Consider the following 14,130-nt stretch of genomic DNA (forward strand, 5'->3'; position numbering starts at 1 on the left):
AAATAATGCCATATAACCCCCAAAAAAATGATAAATTTTGGTAAACTTTCAAAAATCCTAATGCAATGAAACATGTCACATGTAGACATGTACACACTATTGTCTCCTGTGCGTCCTCAAGTAAGAATAATCGAAGACTCCCTTCACACCCACCAAAAAAAAGGGGGATTTATGGTTGTTCATGATTGCCATCATCGCGTTTGGCTAATTAAGTCGTAGCCTAGGGAGTACTTTTGTGTTTGGTCGCATGATTTGCCTGCTTATACATCCATCAGCACGGTAAACAGAGTTGTGCGAGAGATTGTTTTTTTTTGTTCCTGGGGTGGAGAAGACAGAATTTTTGTTTTCTATCGTCTGTATGTAAGTGTAGGGAGTAGGGTGCACCGATTCATTCAAATTCGAACCCGGAGTTTCCTTCACATTGTCGTACGGTTGAACATTACACTAGCCGGACGTGTGGTGTTTGGGCATGGTTGGTGACACTCGGTGGAGTTGTGTGTGTTTTTTTGTTGTTGCTTTAGCATTATTCTCCTCCAATCACCTGTCTAGAATCTATTGGTTCGGTGTGTACCCGTGTGCTGTGCACGACGAATGTTCGCTACCTTTCGATAACTCTCCGATCCCCGGTGCTTTGGCAACGAACAACGAAAACAGCGTTTGTATGACAGCAAACGAACCGAACGGAAAAATCGAACCGTTTGTTAGCGAGAGCGAAACCGTACCGGTAGTGTACCGTTGAGGATGCAAACGTGAAGCAAAAAAAAAACAGACGGTACACCACCAAGTACGATAGAATCGAATCTAAGTTCAGTCAGACTGTGATTGGGGGGGAGATCTATGAGGAGGAATATAGGTACGGTAGTCGTCAAAGTGTATTCTAGACTTCCGCGCGTTATAGCAAGGACTACGTTTGGCCATTATTTCCATATCTTTTTCTGTGCACCAACCGTTTTGTTAGAAATGGTAGCAAAATACTTCGCTTGTTGCCGATGATGGTGTAGTAGACCCCGAGGTCTGTGTGGCTGGACTTCCGCCTTTCGGGCCAGGATGTGTGCTGGTGGGAGTACGTCCGTGTAGTCCACCACATACACACACACACACACACACACACACACACACACACACACACACACCACTGTCAGACAATAGGAGCAGGGGATCGGAAAATACGATTTGTGAAGGCATTCGCCGGGCTACACACCGGGCCCGCGTGTGTTAGAGCCCATCGATGCATGAAAATCTGCTGAGAAACCACGCGTTCGCCATTGGCGGTGTGTTGTAGGCCGTTCGGGATATTCGGCTGAATGATTTGGTGCTGCTGGCCTTCGGTACACAAGCAAGGACTGCAGGAACATATCGGACGCAAGCCAGGATCGGTGTACTTGATCGAATTGATGCGTCCGGTGGCCCGCGTGGGTGAGCAGTTTTTGTGTGTTTGTTTTACTCCATAAAACTGGTAGGGGTTGTGGGGGCGAATTTGGGACACATCCCGTGTATGTGGCCACATATTCTTTCCGTGCGATGACCTGTGAGGAAGCTGGCTTAGAGTATGCGTGTGAGTGTTGCCACGCTGTAGATTGAATTGGAGAAATATTTCCGAACCGGACCATCGGTTGGGGTCGGTCTGGTCGATGATTTGTACCAACGAGGTGAACCCCCTTCTATAGGAATAGGCATCAAAACCCCCTGTCCAGAAGTCGTACGATATATTGTAAAATATTTATCATTGTTTCTCCACTTTTTGCTGTTGTTCTGCGGCCGAAACTGAAACCTCTCGATGCACGTACGGTGGTGATCGATGGATTTCCGTAGAAGGGGTCAACCATTTTCCTCAGTTCGCTGATTCTCGAGAATTGGCATGCGACGCTGGATGGTTTGCGCAAACATTGCATGGCCACCTTCGTTCTGTTACGAGTGCGGGGTGAATTGTGGTGACGCACAAAAAAATGGGCTTTCGTGAGGATTTCGATTGTCCCCCCAACTCCGGTGATACTCTGTCGCACCGGTTGTCGTCCGTGTGCTGTGTGGACAGGATTTGAAGCATACGTCAATCAATTTGGTCAATCAGCGAATGCGCGTTCGTGTTTTTTTAGGGATAGAACTCTAGCGCCGGAGTAAAGGTGGCCATATTTTTCAGCTCACCAGCCACTTATAGGGTTTTGAGTATGTTGTTTTTTTGTGTACTCATGTGTGCGATTTTTTTTTGCGGAACCAAAAAGAAAATTAAAACTTTAATCCAATGTTGACGGCGTATTATTTCAGGGCTGGTGTGTCTATGTGAACGATGTATTGAATCGCAGGATATTCGTTTGTTTTATCTTTCTATTTCGGTGTTTGAAGCAACGGCTAGACGAGTTTTGCTGGAACGCTGGAAATTTTATTCATTGATTCAAATCAGATTAAGCTAAGAATACTCATAACTGCTTAATTTTTCGTCCTTAGTTTTTTTTTTATTCGACTTATGCCCTCAGCTCTGAGTAACCTTATTATTTGCGTAACAAGTCCTTCCATAATTCGTATCACAAATCGAAAGTAATGACGAGACGCATAAATCCATCGGCTTACCACCCCACGCAATGGGGCGACCTTGACATAAGAAGATGTTTCGAGGTTTCCACCTCCGCCAATAATAATAACAAGAATAATGGATAGATGGATGACAAAACACACAGCCACAACACAAACCCAAACAATGCCGGATCCTTTTTTTTCTCCCTCCCATCATGTTCTACCTTCTGTTTTCTTGCGTCCCTGGTCGAGGCAGAGCTCTGCGTTCACTCCCTTATTATTAAACCGCGGTACTTCCCGGAAGAGCTGGCCCTTTTCGTCGTAAATGTCGTCTGCTGCTCGTCTGGAACTACACCAACTCGTCTCGGGGAAAATCCCTTCCCGCTCCGAGACGGCACACAAAACACAACGGGCGAAAATATGGGGAAAGGATATAATAAAATAAAAACACCGCCCCAGTATGGAGTTCGCGTAATGGAGGCGCCCGATACTTTTGTCTCGTACCGGGGTTTTGCGGAGGGTGAGTGTTTGTCATGTTGTTTTGCTTACGCCCGTTCGAAGAGCAGTAAAAGTGGGTGGTTTTTCGGTGTTTGTGTTTGGTATGTGGTAAAGTACGCGCGGTCCCGTTCGCGAAATTGTGCCTCCCACCCAAACGAGACGGCAAGTCGGAAAGCTGGTAGGATCATATCCATCTTATTTCCGTGTCTTCTTCCTATGGACTTATGCCCTAAATGTGTGCCCGTAACGTTCGAGGGGTGAAAGGTTTAAGTGTTTGATAGGAATATAGAGGAAAAAAGGAAGATTGTCGTTAAAGCTGAAGCTCTTTGTAAGATCGGCGCCGGTTTCGTTGCATCGATAAAAAAGGTATCCTACTGGTTTAATTGCTTTAGCTTTAATCCATTGTATCGGCAAACGTTTTTTTTGTTGTTGGAAATCTGGAAGGATATGAACAACACAAAACGAAAATAAAAGCCGTTCACACTGGATGTGGGCTGCAGGAAGCTTATTACTGCTCCACTGTCTCGAACAGTCGGTCACGTCTTAACGTACTTTAGCATCATTTCGACCCACTGACACCGAAAACAAAACGGATTTTCTGTTGTTGTGTCATGTTGCTTGCGAGGAGTTGGTGGTGCGAGTAAATTAATCAAATAATACCTAATTCCTCCTCTGTCCGTGGCGCCCCAACTTTGCCGTTTGCTTTGTTGCCGCGCTACCAACTGATATGCCGGATGAATGAAATTAATGAGGGAACTCATGAGCTGAGATGTTTGTAAAGGAAGGTACCGCACCGTATCGCCACTGGTAGACAGGGTCAAGCAGGGCTAGTCCTATCGCCACCGAAAGGTGGTTTTCCGTGGTCAGTTATGGATATTGAAAAGCACCATAAAGAGAGAGAGAGAGGGAGGAAAGATGTGTGTGGCTGGAGTCTTTATGGCGCGAGGGGGAGAGTTGAAATATTTTTGCAACGAATTTGGAAAAACCTTTTCCTCCCACTTTTCGGTCGGATGGACAGTGTCGGGGTTGCCCTTTTCCGGTCGAACCTTCCCTTCGTTAGTAAAGCGAAAAAGGTGTCAACAAGACTCCCAGCACCTCACCGACGACGCAAGCACAAAGATTGTGAATCTTTGCTGGGATAAAAAAGGAAACAAAAGGCAGCACAGGATGAATGGTTTTGCAAACCTAAAACAAGCAGAAGGAACAACAATAGAAGGAAATATAAAAACCCAAAAAAAACAAAGGTTCACAATTGGTGTGTTTGCTGGTTGTATTGAAATAGGAAGCACAGACAGGAATAAAATTATCCGCGTGATAAAAGTTATGATGAAGGGAAAGGGTTTTCCCTCTTTTCGCTCCACTCGCGCTTCCTTACGAGATTCAATATGGTGTACGGTTTGTAAAAAAAAAAAAACACACACACACACACACCCAAAGAAGGATCAAATTTACGAACAAAACTGACCTGCCCTTACGCGCGGGCACTGTCTAGCGCACGCCTGCTGCTTGCTGAAGATTAAGGACGGCTTTTTCACTTTCGAATTTGTGCCCTCGAAAAGAAATATGATGGATGGATGGAAGAAAAGGAAGTGTGAATAGATTGAAGTGATGATGATGATGATGTCGTAATTTTCCACCGGTAAGGACTTTCATGATGGGTTCGTTGAGCATAAAGGTTAGAATGGAATTGAAATTTATGCACACTATGCAAAGGAATGAATTCAGGTTCAACTGTCGTGGTGAATAAATGAAGACAAGTCTCAATCTGTACTCAAACATTAGTTTCAGATGGATGGAATTATCTTTGAGGTATTTTAAATAAAATGCTTCTATTGCACAAGAGTTCGTCCGGGAAATAGCATTCGGATAGCATGCTTCATATTACATTTACCCATTCAATCTATCGAGACGGATTTCCATTGAACATCATCAATTCTTCAATGACCTTTTAGTTTAGTCTGTACTCCAAGTATCAATGAATGATTTTGAATCAGTGCTTCCCATGGATCTGGATCGGACCGGCTGTACTGGATCTCAATATCTGAGTTCAGGGTACTGTGTTCTACAACAGAAGAACCTTATGTATCTATAAACTATAGAGATAAAGAGAAAATTGTCAAATATAAAGCTGTATTATAAAATTTATTCGCCAAAAACTCAAGGTACATAGAAACGCATGTTGCATAGGAATACAGCTGGACGCGTTTGCATTACCCACTAAGAAGGAATCCATAGACACACCGTCCGCATTCGTGCACATTTGTCAGCGTTGCGCCATTCAAATGTGCATTTGAGACGTGTACGCAATCGTGCAGACACATTTGGGGCCCCAAACCCGAAGCAGTGATGCCAACTGCATTAACGCACTTCTAAAATCAGTCGTGCATGGGGGAGGGGAGTTTACTAACATGCGTGTGTGACCCATCCGCATACGCTCGTCTGTGAGAGGGAGTGCCGAAATGAAGGAGGAGGTTTTATGTGTGTTTGTCCCAGTGCGTGCTCTTTAAATGTTGAGTTTTTATGTTGCCCGAGTGGGTTGAAAGAGACAGAGATTCGTGGTTCGGTAGGAAAAGCGCCAGATGAGAAGAGATGGAACGCGGTGCAAACAGGCAAACAGGGAAGCGGCATGTGCACGCATTAAACGATGGCGCGCATCGCGTGTCGTATTGAGCGTGCTAACTACCCAAAGCGCAGAAGATGGTTGGTTTGTTTGTGCGTGACACATATTTTTCACACTTTTTAAAAGGTTTATTTCGTTCGTTTGGACGTCGCCGTGGCTTCGGGTAGATGGGGGAGGTTAGTTACACGCGTAACGGGCGATGTTTATATGCGCAACATGCGCCTTCAAATGCAGCAGAAAATGTTCACGCTAAGCCCCGAATTGCGAAGTCACCGTAAAGTAAAGTCGGTGAGTGTCGCTTCTTTCGGGAGGCGATGGTTTGAGCAATAACACTGTTGCCAACATGATGCGCATTTGGGTTGTGCTGCGCATTGCAGTGATTAAGAAGTGAACTAGCTGCACACGGGTCGACGCAACCCTGGGGACCTTAGGGTTAGAAGCAGGGAAGCCCCCCTCCCCTCCCCCCCCCCCCTCCTCCATGTATGTGTATTTCTTCTTGGTTTACATTGTGGGACACCCTTCGAAATGTGCGTGACCTACTTTTGCTGAGAACGATGCAACCATAAACACCACCTCGTACGCGACCGGAAGAGAAGGTCTTTGCTCAATGCATTGCCCCATTTCTAGTGGGCCTACCGTGTACTTTGAGCGCGGTCTTTTATGTTGATACGACCATAGTGCGTACGAAGACAGCAATTTTTGGGCAGTAGTTGGGTTGTGTTTGTAGTTGGACTAAGACTGAAAGTCACCAATACGACTACGAACTTCAATGTGTCCCGGGGTTTGGGACGTGAAGATGGAAATACTTTCACTGTTTTACCGGTCAAGAAAGGGAAAGAAAGAGAATTAGAGACATGGCGACCGATGGGAGCTATGTTTAACAAGTTGCATCAATCGCACAAATCGTTGCATTCATACTAACACCAGCACTACACAATGTAAACAACCACTTTTACGATCTCTACTAGGGTTGGTGTTAAAATGCGTTTTACCGAAGGAAACTCCATGTCGCAAGTTGTGGGTAAGACGTATACCGTACATAAACGGTTATTTCGGAAGAAGAATATTTCCAAACTGCGGGACGCATTTTATGATGATAATTTTGATAACTGATTGTGGTGGGATGTTTTCATATAAAAGTCACTTAAATTAATAATTACCGCAACGTAATCATCTTTGCATTATCTAAAAAATGTTGTTCTTGATATCATTCTTCCTACTAGCTGGTTTTCATTTACGGCCGAAACCGCATCAACCACATCATTCTAGGATTTATGCATAAAATACTTCTCGCATCATTTGTTTCTTGTTGTAATTCTAATTCTGTTGCGACATTCTGTCTAATTCTGTTGCGACAAAAGAATTAAAATATATTGCTTATTACTTATATTACTATCGAATTTTTAATTAAGACTCTTTCACTTCCCGAAACAATGTTAGAAGATGTTTAATTTATTTATTACATCAAACACCGGAAGTTATTATTCCCCAAAAGTAACGTCACGCTAGTGTTTTAATGGTTCGAGAGGCGCCATATGTTGAACAAATATGCTCCAACATTTACAACATGTCGTTGTCGTTGATGCTCACCAATACTGCCCTGTGTGTGTGCGGCCCTACTGCTGCGCCATGCAACGATGATTGGGACGATGATGTCATATCACCCTATCGCAACATTTGGGCGCTCATTTTCAAGGTCTTCGGATGATAGGGGGCAGCTACGATTCCGCTCTCCCCGATCCAACCACCTTGCAACAGTCGAACGAATAAAAAAAAAAACCTCACACACATTCAGAATTAGGTCGGAAATCGAATGCATTCTCTGGTACAACTGCGCCATCGAATCAAGCGCGCGTAGGGGCGACCGAATTTCTTGCTCGCGCATGACCCATTATCAAACCGTGCATGCACCATGTTGGTTAGTGTGTTGTGTGCGGTTTGCTGCCCCATGCTTAGCGTTATTTATAGAGATGTTGTTTGGAGGAGCCTGTTACGCCTATGTGTTTGATGAGTTTTTTTTTGTTGGTTCCCTAAGATTCATTTCTTGGAAGCACTGAACAACAATCTGCTTGCATCTCGATCTGGTTGAGTTGTTGGGGTTGTGCGAACGGATGGATTTTCCGAGCGATTCGTTTGCGCGCATAAGCTGGGTTGTAAAATTTCGAAGAATTCACGATAGCATTACCACCACGATGCACAGGCCAGCAACAGCCAGTGTGTATATGTGCGTGGTAAGATTAGACACACGAAAATAGGTCAGTCAGTCAGTGAAGCAGTAGGCATGTTAAATATACTTGCTGGCCGCGTAGCGTCGCACAAGTTGCAAAACCTAAACCATGTGGTAAAACGGCAGGCTAATGATGATAACAAAATTGCAGCCGGAATCAAACTGTATCCATTTTTGGAGGTTGACAACGAATGGGTTCCGATAGAGAATAGTTAGATGTAAAATAATAATGTTGGAAGAATCTGATAGAGATCTGAATCTCCAAATCGATAGAATTACTCTGACCCTCTCAAGATGGAATTGATCTTTGGAGATTTATGAATATGCAAAGTATTATTGCCGAAGCTAGAAAGCGTAAGAATCGTGAGGCTATGGAGATATTTTTATAGATTTCAACAATCAGAACCGATACGTGTCAATAGAGTATATAAATAATGTTCTTGATTCTGATCTTGATCCTCTCGTTTGTTTCTAATTCCAGGGACCGTATTCAATGCTCACAAGGTCATACTAGCGGCATGTTCGAAAAATTTTGCTGATCTGTTCGAACGGGCCCCGGTTGGTACGGGGCAGATCTGCGTTATGCTGGAAGCAACATCAGCAGACAACATGCACGCACTGCTCGAGTTTATGTACAAAGGCGAAGTACACGTGTCACAGAAAGCGCTGGAAAGTTTTCTGAAAGCGGCTGAGAACTTGCAGGTGAGTAGAGCCTTAACAGTTGTACATTATTAATTGAGTTGATTCACGATGTAACAAATACTGCAGAATTAGATGCGTGATTTTGTTAAGTGAAAATTGCAATTCATCGTAATATGATCGTTTTAGGTCAAAGGACTCACAACAGAACATGGTCGCTTTGCGAGCGCCAATGCCAGCCAACCGTCACAATCGCCGTTTCACGGCCCACCGAACGATCTGCCATCACCTGCCATTCGTCGCCAGCAGCGCAACAGCCTCTCGTCCTCGCTGGAATCGATCAACCGGGCGGTAAAGCGGGAAACCGACAGTATAGTCGGTAGTGCAAGTAGTGGTGGAAATGGTTCCGGTAACACTGCCGGTACCGGCACGACCAATGTTGGTAGTGGAGCGGAACGAGGTAGTGGCACGGATCGCAACAGCGGTCGTGGTAGTGATCGAGGCGATGGGGGTGGTGGTGGTGGCGGCGGAGGCGGAGGCGGTAGTACACCGGCATCCAGTTTCTCCCCGTACCTGCAACCATCGTCCTATCTGCCAGGCACTTACGAGAACCGAAAACGATCACTGCGAAGTCCGTTCTACGAGCATCAGGAAGCGACACGGGACAGTGTACTGCGGGATGGGAAGGCGAGTGCGGGCAATGGCAGTCCGGTAAGTGGCAGCAAAAATTATCGACCGTCCAGCAGTGGTTCTTCGGCGACACCAACGGAAGCGGACACCGTACACACGGATCGGGATTCTCCGCAACAGTCCAAGTGAGTACATTTTCTCTTCCTGAGTGGAGAAAAAAGACGGTTTGCTAAAGAAAGATTTTGTTTTATTATTTCGGCTCTAGTCGTTATGAAAATCATAGTCCCAGCACAACCCACCACGGCCATGGTAACGGACCGGTATCTTCAAACACTATGGATCGAGAAGATCGCAACGATCACAATGGTTCAGTGGATCACAAAGTGAAACACGAAAGTCGAGAGGGCAATGAGGTACTGATAGCTTGGTTAGCATTATGGCATGGTTTTCTAACTTTTGAATGCTTCATATTTGAAGGCTGGAGCGGAAGATTTGCGTGTGAAAATGGAAATGCGACCCATCCAGTCCCCGCTCAGGTCATCGGCACCGTCTACACCAACGACACCGATAGGATTCATCAATGTGAAAGGTGGTCTGGAGGCAGCGATACCGTCAGTTGATATGCTGGGAATGATCAGCACACCGCGGGAAAGCGTCACGACAGCGGATGGTAGGCTAGGCTTGTTTGTCCTTGATGCTGCGCAAAGAGCGGACACGGATTTCACTCATTTAAGGTTTACTCTGTGTTCCAGGCAAAAAGCTACAATGTCCATTATGCGATCGGCAGTACGGTTACGAGACGAATCTGCGTGCGCACATACGCCAGCGGCATCAGGGAATTCGCGTGCCATGCCCGTACTGCAGCCGAACGTTTACCCGCAACAACACCGTCAGAAGGCATATCGCCCGGGAGCACAAACAGCAAACGCAGTTCATGCCCAGCCAGCTACACAGCTAAGCTCAGCGTGTGTAGGACGTCGAATTTGCTGCCCTCCTCTGTCTCCTTTACTTCCCTCTTTGCTTCCTTTCCCTCATCCAACTATTCCTTCTACCAAGGCCCAGTTATGCGGATCGACCGTTGGACCGTTGTTGTTCCTATAATTAGTAAACGAATTGTTGCATTATCGCATTGTAGCCATACCTCAGAGCCCCGTTCTTTGAACGCCATCCAAAGATTTTGATGCAGTGGCCAGCATGCCAGCCATCTCAGATACAGCCATGGAGAACAGCTGCTAGGTGTGTACCGCGTGTGACAGCAGATGAGCTACACCTGTTTCGAAGACAAATTTCCATCGTCTGTTAACCATCAAGTTCGAAGCAGTGGAGCCGTTTCAGCATCCGCAGCAAACCCTACCCAAATGAGGTACCGTTAACCAATACCAACAGATTGGAACCACAAACCGCAATGTGTGATTTATCGGTAAGGAGGGTGTATAGAAGCGCCCCTGGAAGAACGAGTTGAATTGTTCCAGCATCATTTCTTCGATGAAGGTGTTGTGAGTAACAGTTATTCTCAATAGCTATCACATTGTCACAACACGCTGTGTTTGAAGAGAGGGAGAAAACGAAGGCGCGTTCGAAGGGAACGAGAATGCATCAAAATATCAGTATCGAAACATTTGGGATGCCATCGATTGTTTCTATGGATATGGTACACAGAATCGTCGCGATTATGCAATAGCACATACGTACTGGCTACGTAGATGGATTGAAAAGAGCGACAATAGAAGATGGAAAGGAAATTCTATTATAACTTGAACTGGATTGGTAGAAAACTGAAACTACTAGCTAATTCACATCAAGGAAAACTATTTCCAGGGTTTACCACATGTTTTACTGCAATAGTATGGTTAGATGTTTTACTGCAATAGTATAAACGAACTTGAACACAATTTATTACAATATCAACAATGAACGGAAATTTGTTTATTTAGAGCAGAGTAATTATACTCTCAAACGTAGTTCAACACTTGGCAATATTTGAAATCTGAATCTTTTTCTTTTCTTCACATATATTATAATTTGCATTTACTGTCGTCCAACTCCTTATGTCAGAACGCATGCGGTGAGGGCAACCCATGTTGAAAGTAAAAAAAGTTTTCATTTTCACAGAGACAACTGGCACTAAACTCAGCAACAATGACGGACAATAGCTTTATTTTACCAGTATTTGGTAATGCTACAAACTGAAAATGTTCCGCGAAAAAGGTGATGCATGATTATCTCTCCATTATTCATGCTGAACAGAAACTTGCTTTAATTTTACACTAATAACAGCAAATATTACAATCACCACAAGTGTCATTAATCATCAATTATCTTGAGTGTAGGGGATCGTTACTCTACCAAGCCATGAAGCAAAACCCTATAGCTGGGGTTCTAATAGAATCTTGCTTATGTTACACACAAAGCCACAGACAGTAACTATAACTCGATACTGATACATATAGATAGAAAGAGAGTAGAATAGTAGAGGTGAATAGGTGATAGATGATTGTATATTTCTTTATTTTGTTTCCTAATTAAAATTCATTAGAACACAGATCCGTGGCAATACACGCGGTTTGGTTTTGTTTAATAGTATCAGATTTGCATTTCCTTTGAAATGGCGAACGGTTCATTTCATACCGCGTGTTTGATTTTGATTCGCCGTTTCGTCGTTTCGCTTGATAATAGTGGTTTAGTTTTGAGTTTTCTTTCGCCATAGCAATGTGCGAGAGAGTGTAGAATCGGAAGTACATACATATAAATGGATATCTTAAATCTTTGTAATAGTATCCCTAATTTAACAAAGAAACAACGCAATGGGTGTAGGAGTAATGCATACTTTTTATGAATAATACAAATGTACCTGCTGATAAAGAGATAGGGAATCAGATATAGGAGAGTTGAAATCGATAGCTTAATGAGAAATATTTAACTATGCATATATATGAAAGTATATTTAAACCTAATCTACAAAACCATACTACATGTACTTGAAAGGCAGTAGCAGAGAGCTGAGAGAGCTTGGAATAGAGTGCGTGTAGCTGGCAGTGGATAACATCTGTCCGCTCTGCTGATACAAAACCAAACGACGCAAAAGACTCACGATTCTTCTGGTGAACCGTTCGTCCGATGCGAACACGATTCTTAAGCGGATGCACGTTGCAAGATAATCTGCTGCGGGTCTGAAAATCGTGCGGTATTGAACCGATTCATGCAAGTGGTTGCTGGAATCAATTCTCTGTCAGAAAATCATCTTCAATAGAAGAGCGAACCTTATGGAACAACATGCAATGGAAACTTGGTGCCTATCAAATAGAAGATTCTAGTTTAAACAGTACTCTTACTAATACAAATACTTCTACGACTATTGCTACTTCTACAATATGGTTACATTACTTTTCCTGAACATTAAGACTAACTGAATCGTTTTACGCGCATGTGTGCTTTGTTTGCATGCGTATGCAACAGATAAAGCGTACCAACATTGCAAGTTTGTTGTGAACATCCCAATGGCAAGCAATATGATTTCATATCATTGCCATCCGCCCGCATACCTTTACTCAATGCAATAGATAATGGAACATTTTTGTTGATCTCATTTGTATAGCATTACAGGTTTATTTACTCCGCTGTTACATTATTTATCTCATACCTCAGACGAAGATCAATGCTTTTCTAGTAGAAAACTAGTTGCGTTCTTTGTGATTCACCGAATGAATTCAACGGAATGTTAGCGAGGGTATCAGAATCTGCCAGTTCCTTTCAAGTTATCTGTCGAAATCATTCATCATTAAATGCAGAACTCGTTCCGGTTTTACGGGATAAAGAGTGTCTACACTTTCGGGTGAATAGATTTGACTCTTAAGATCAATTTCCAGAAATATATTTTTTCCCGGGGCGTAACGAAGCAAATGGCCCTTCCTGCAAAGCTATCGGACAGGAACGGGAGCAATAAAACAATCCATCTCAATCGTTAACATAAATGACATTCAATGTGCTGTAGTTTCAAACAATGTTGTGACATGTGAAGGGTTTTGAGCTGCAGTAGTAACAAGAACAAGAACTCCGCTGAATTAGTTAAAATGTGAACATGTAACACAGCGGTGAAGCCTTTTAAATGATGTAACGAATAGAGGCAAACAAGGACATGAGCTAGACAATTGGAATAATTGCAGTTTAATTGGTGCAAATATTTAAACATGATAGTAATACAGCCGGAAGCACGAATTCGGAATGTTCACGAGCGCATTTTCAGCATGGGTAGAGTTCCGTTGTTTTTTTGTTTATTTTTATAAATGCTACCATTTTTACTGTTATAAACTAAACCGAAGTTACCGCAACATGAAATACCGGAAGGTTAGTAGAGGCAAAACAGTAATTGAAAAGATGCTATCAACGTTTGTTATATTATCGTAGTATAACACAGATGAATTTTATTTTTGCGTACAATAGCTTTGTAAGGATTTGTTTTATGAGTTTTCTCATCATTTTCTATTTCGTTTTTACAACAGCTATACACAGGTTCGTTTGAAATTTTCATGCGAGACATTTGTTTTATGTAAAGAACTCGGACTCCCACTGAAAATGAAGAGAATAACATAACAAAGGTATGCTTCCCTCGAACCTCTTCCCTTAAGTATGACGTCAAACGCTTAAATGAAATAGAATCCGTTAGTTCAATTTTTAAAGAGAATCATATAGTTAAAACACCGCCACATCATAAGATGTGTTATGGCCGATATTGATAATAGTTGTATTAGCACACGAAATACAGAGCCGGGTAAGCGCCGCAATAAGACAAATCTTAATACATCCTCAAAATGCAGGATGTGCTACCCAGCAGAATTATGTTTCTTGTTAAAAAATAGCCTGTTTCTGTTTCTAGTGCTACAACTACTGTTTAATTTTGATTGCACATTTTGTCCCCCTTATCCTTGAAACTGTTTACTCAACTGTTATAAACAAGAGACAAGACGAAATGGGTGGTAGATGTAAAATATCGTCGATTGATATTGCAAGC

General features: G+C 43.2%; 1 protein-coding gene across 1 annotated transcript in view; it reads left to right on the forward strand.

The window, feature by feature from the left end:
- LOC128713589 (zinc finger protein chinmo) overlaps nucleotides 1-10,080 on the forward strand; it is a 28,919-nt gene extending 18,839 nt beyond the window's left edge. The window contains exons 2-6 of the mRNA XM_053808449.1: nucleotides 8,335-8,555; nucleotides 8,682-9,307; nucleotides 9,388-9,535; nucleotides 9,600-9,792; nucleotides 9,857-10,080. Coding sequence (XP_053664424.1) covers nucleotides 8,335-8,555; nucleotides 8,682-9,307; nucleotides 9,388-9,535; nucleotides 9,600-9,792; nucleotides 9,857-10,080 — 1,412 coding nt within the window. The remainder of the gene's footprint in view (nucleotides 1-8,334; nucleotides 8,556-8,681; nucleotides 9,308-9,387; nucleotides 9,536-9,599; nucleotides 9,793-9,856) is intronic.
- The last annotated feature ends 4,050 nt before the right edge of the window (nucleotides 10,081-14,130 follow it).

Source organism: Anopheles marshallii, chromosome 3 (genome assembly GCF_943734725.1).
Source record: "Anopheles marshallii chromosome 3, idAnoMarsDA_429_01, whole genome shotgun sequence".
Taxonomy (NCBI): domain Eukaryota; kingdom Metazoa; phylum Arthropoda; class Insecta; order Diptera; family Culicidae; genus Anopheles; species Anopheles marshallii.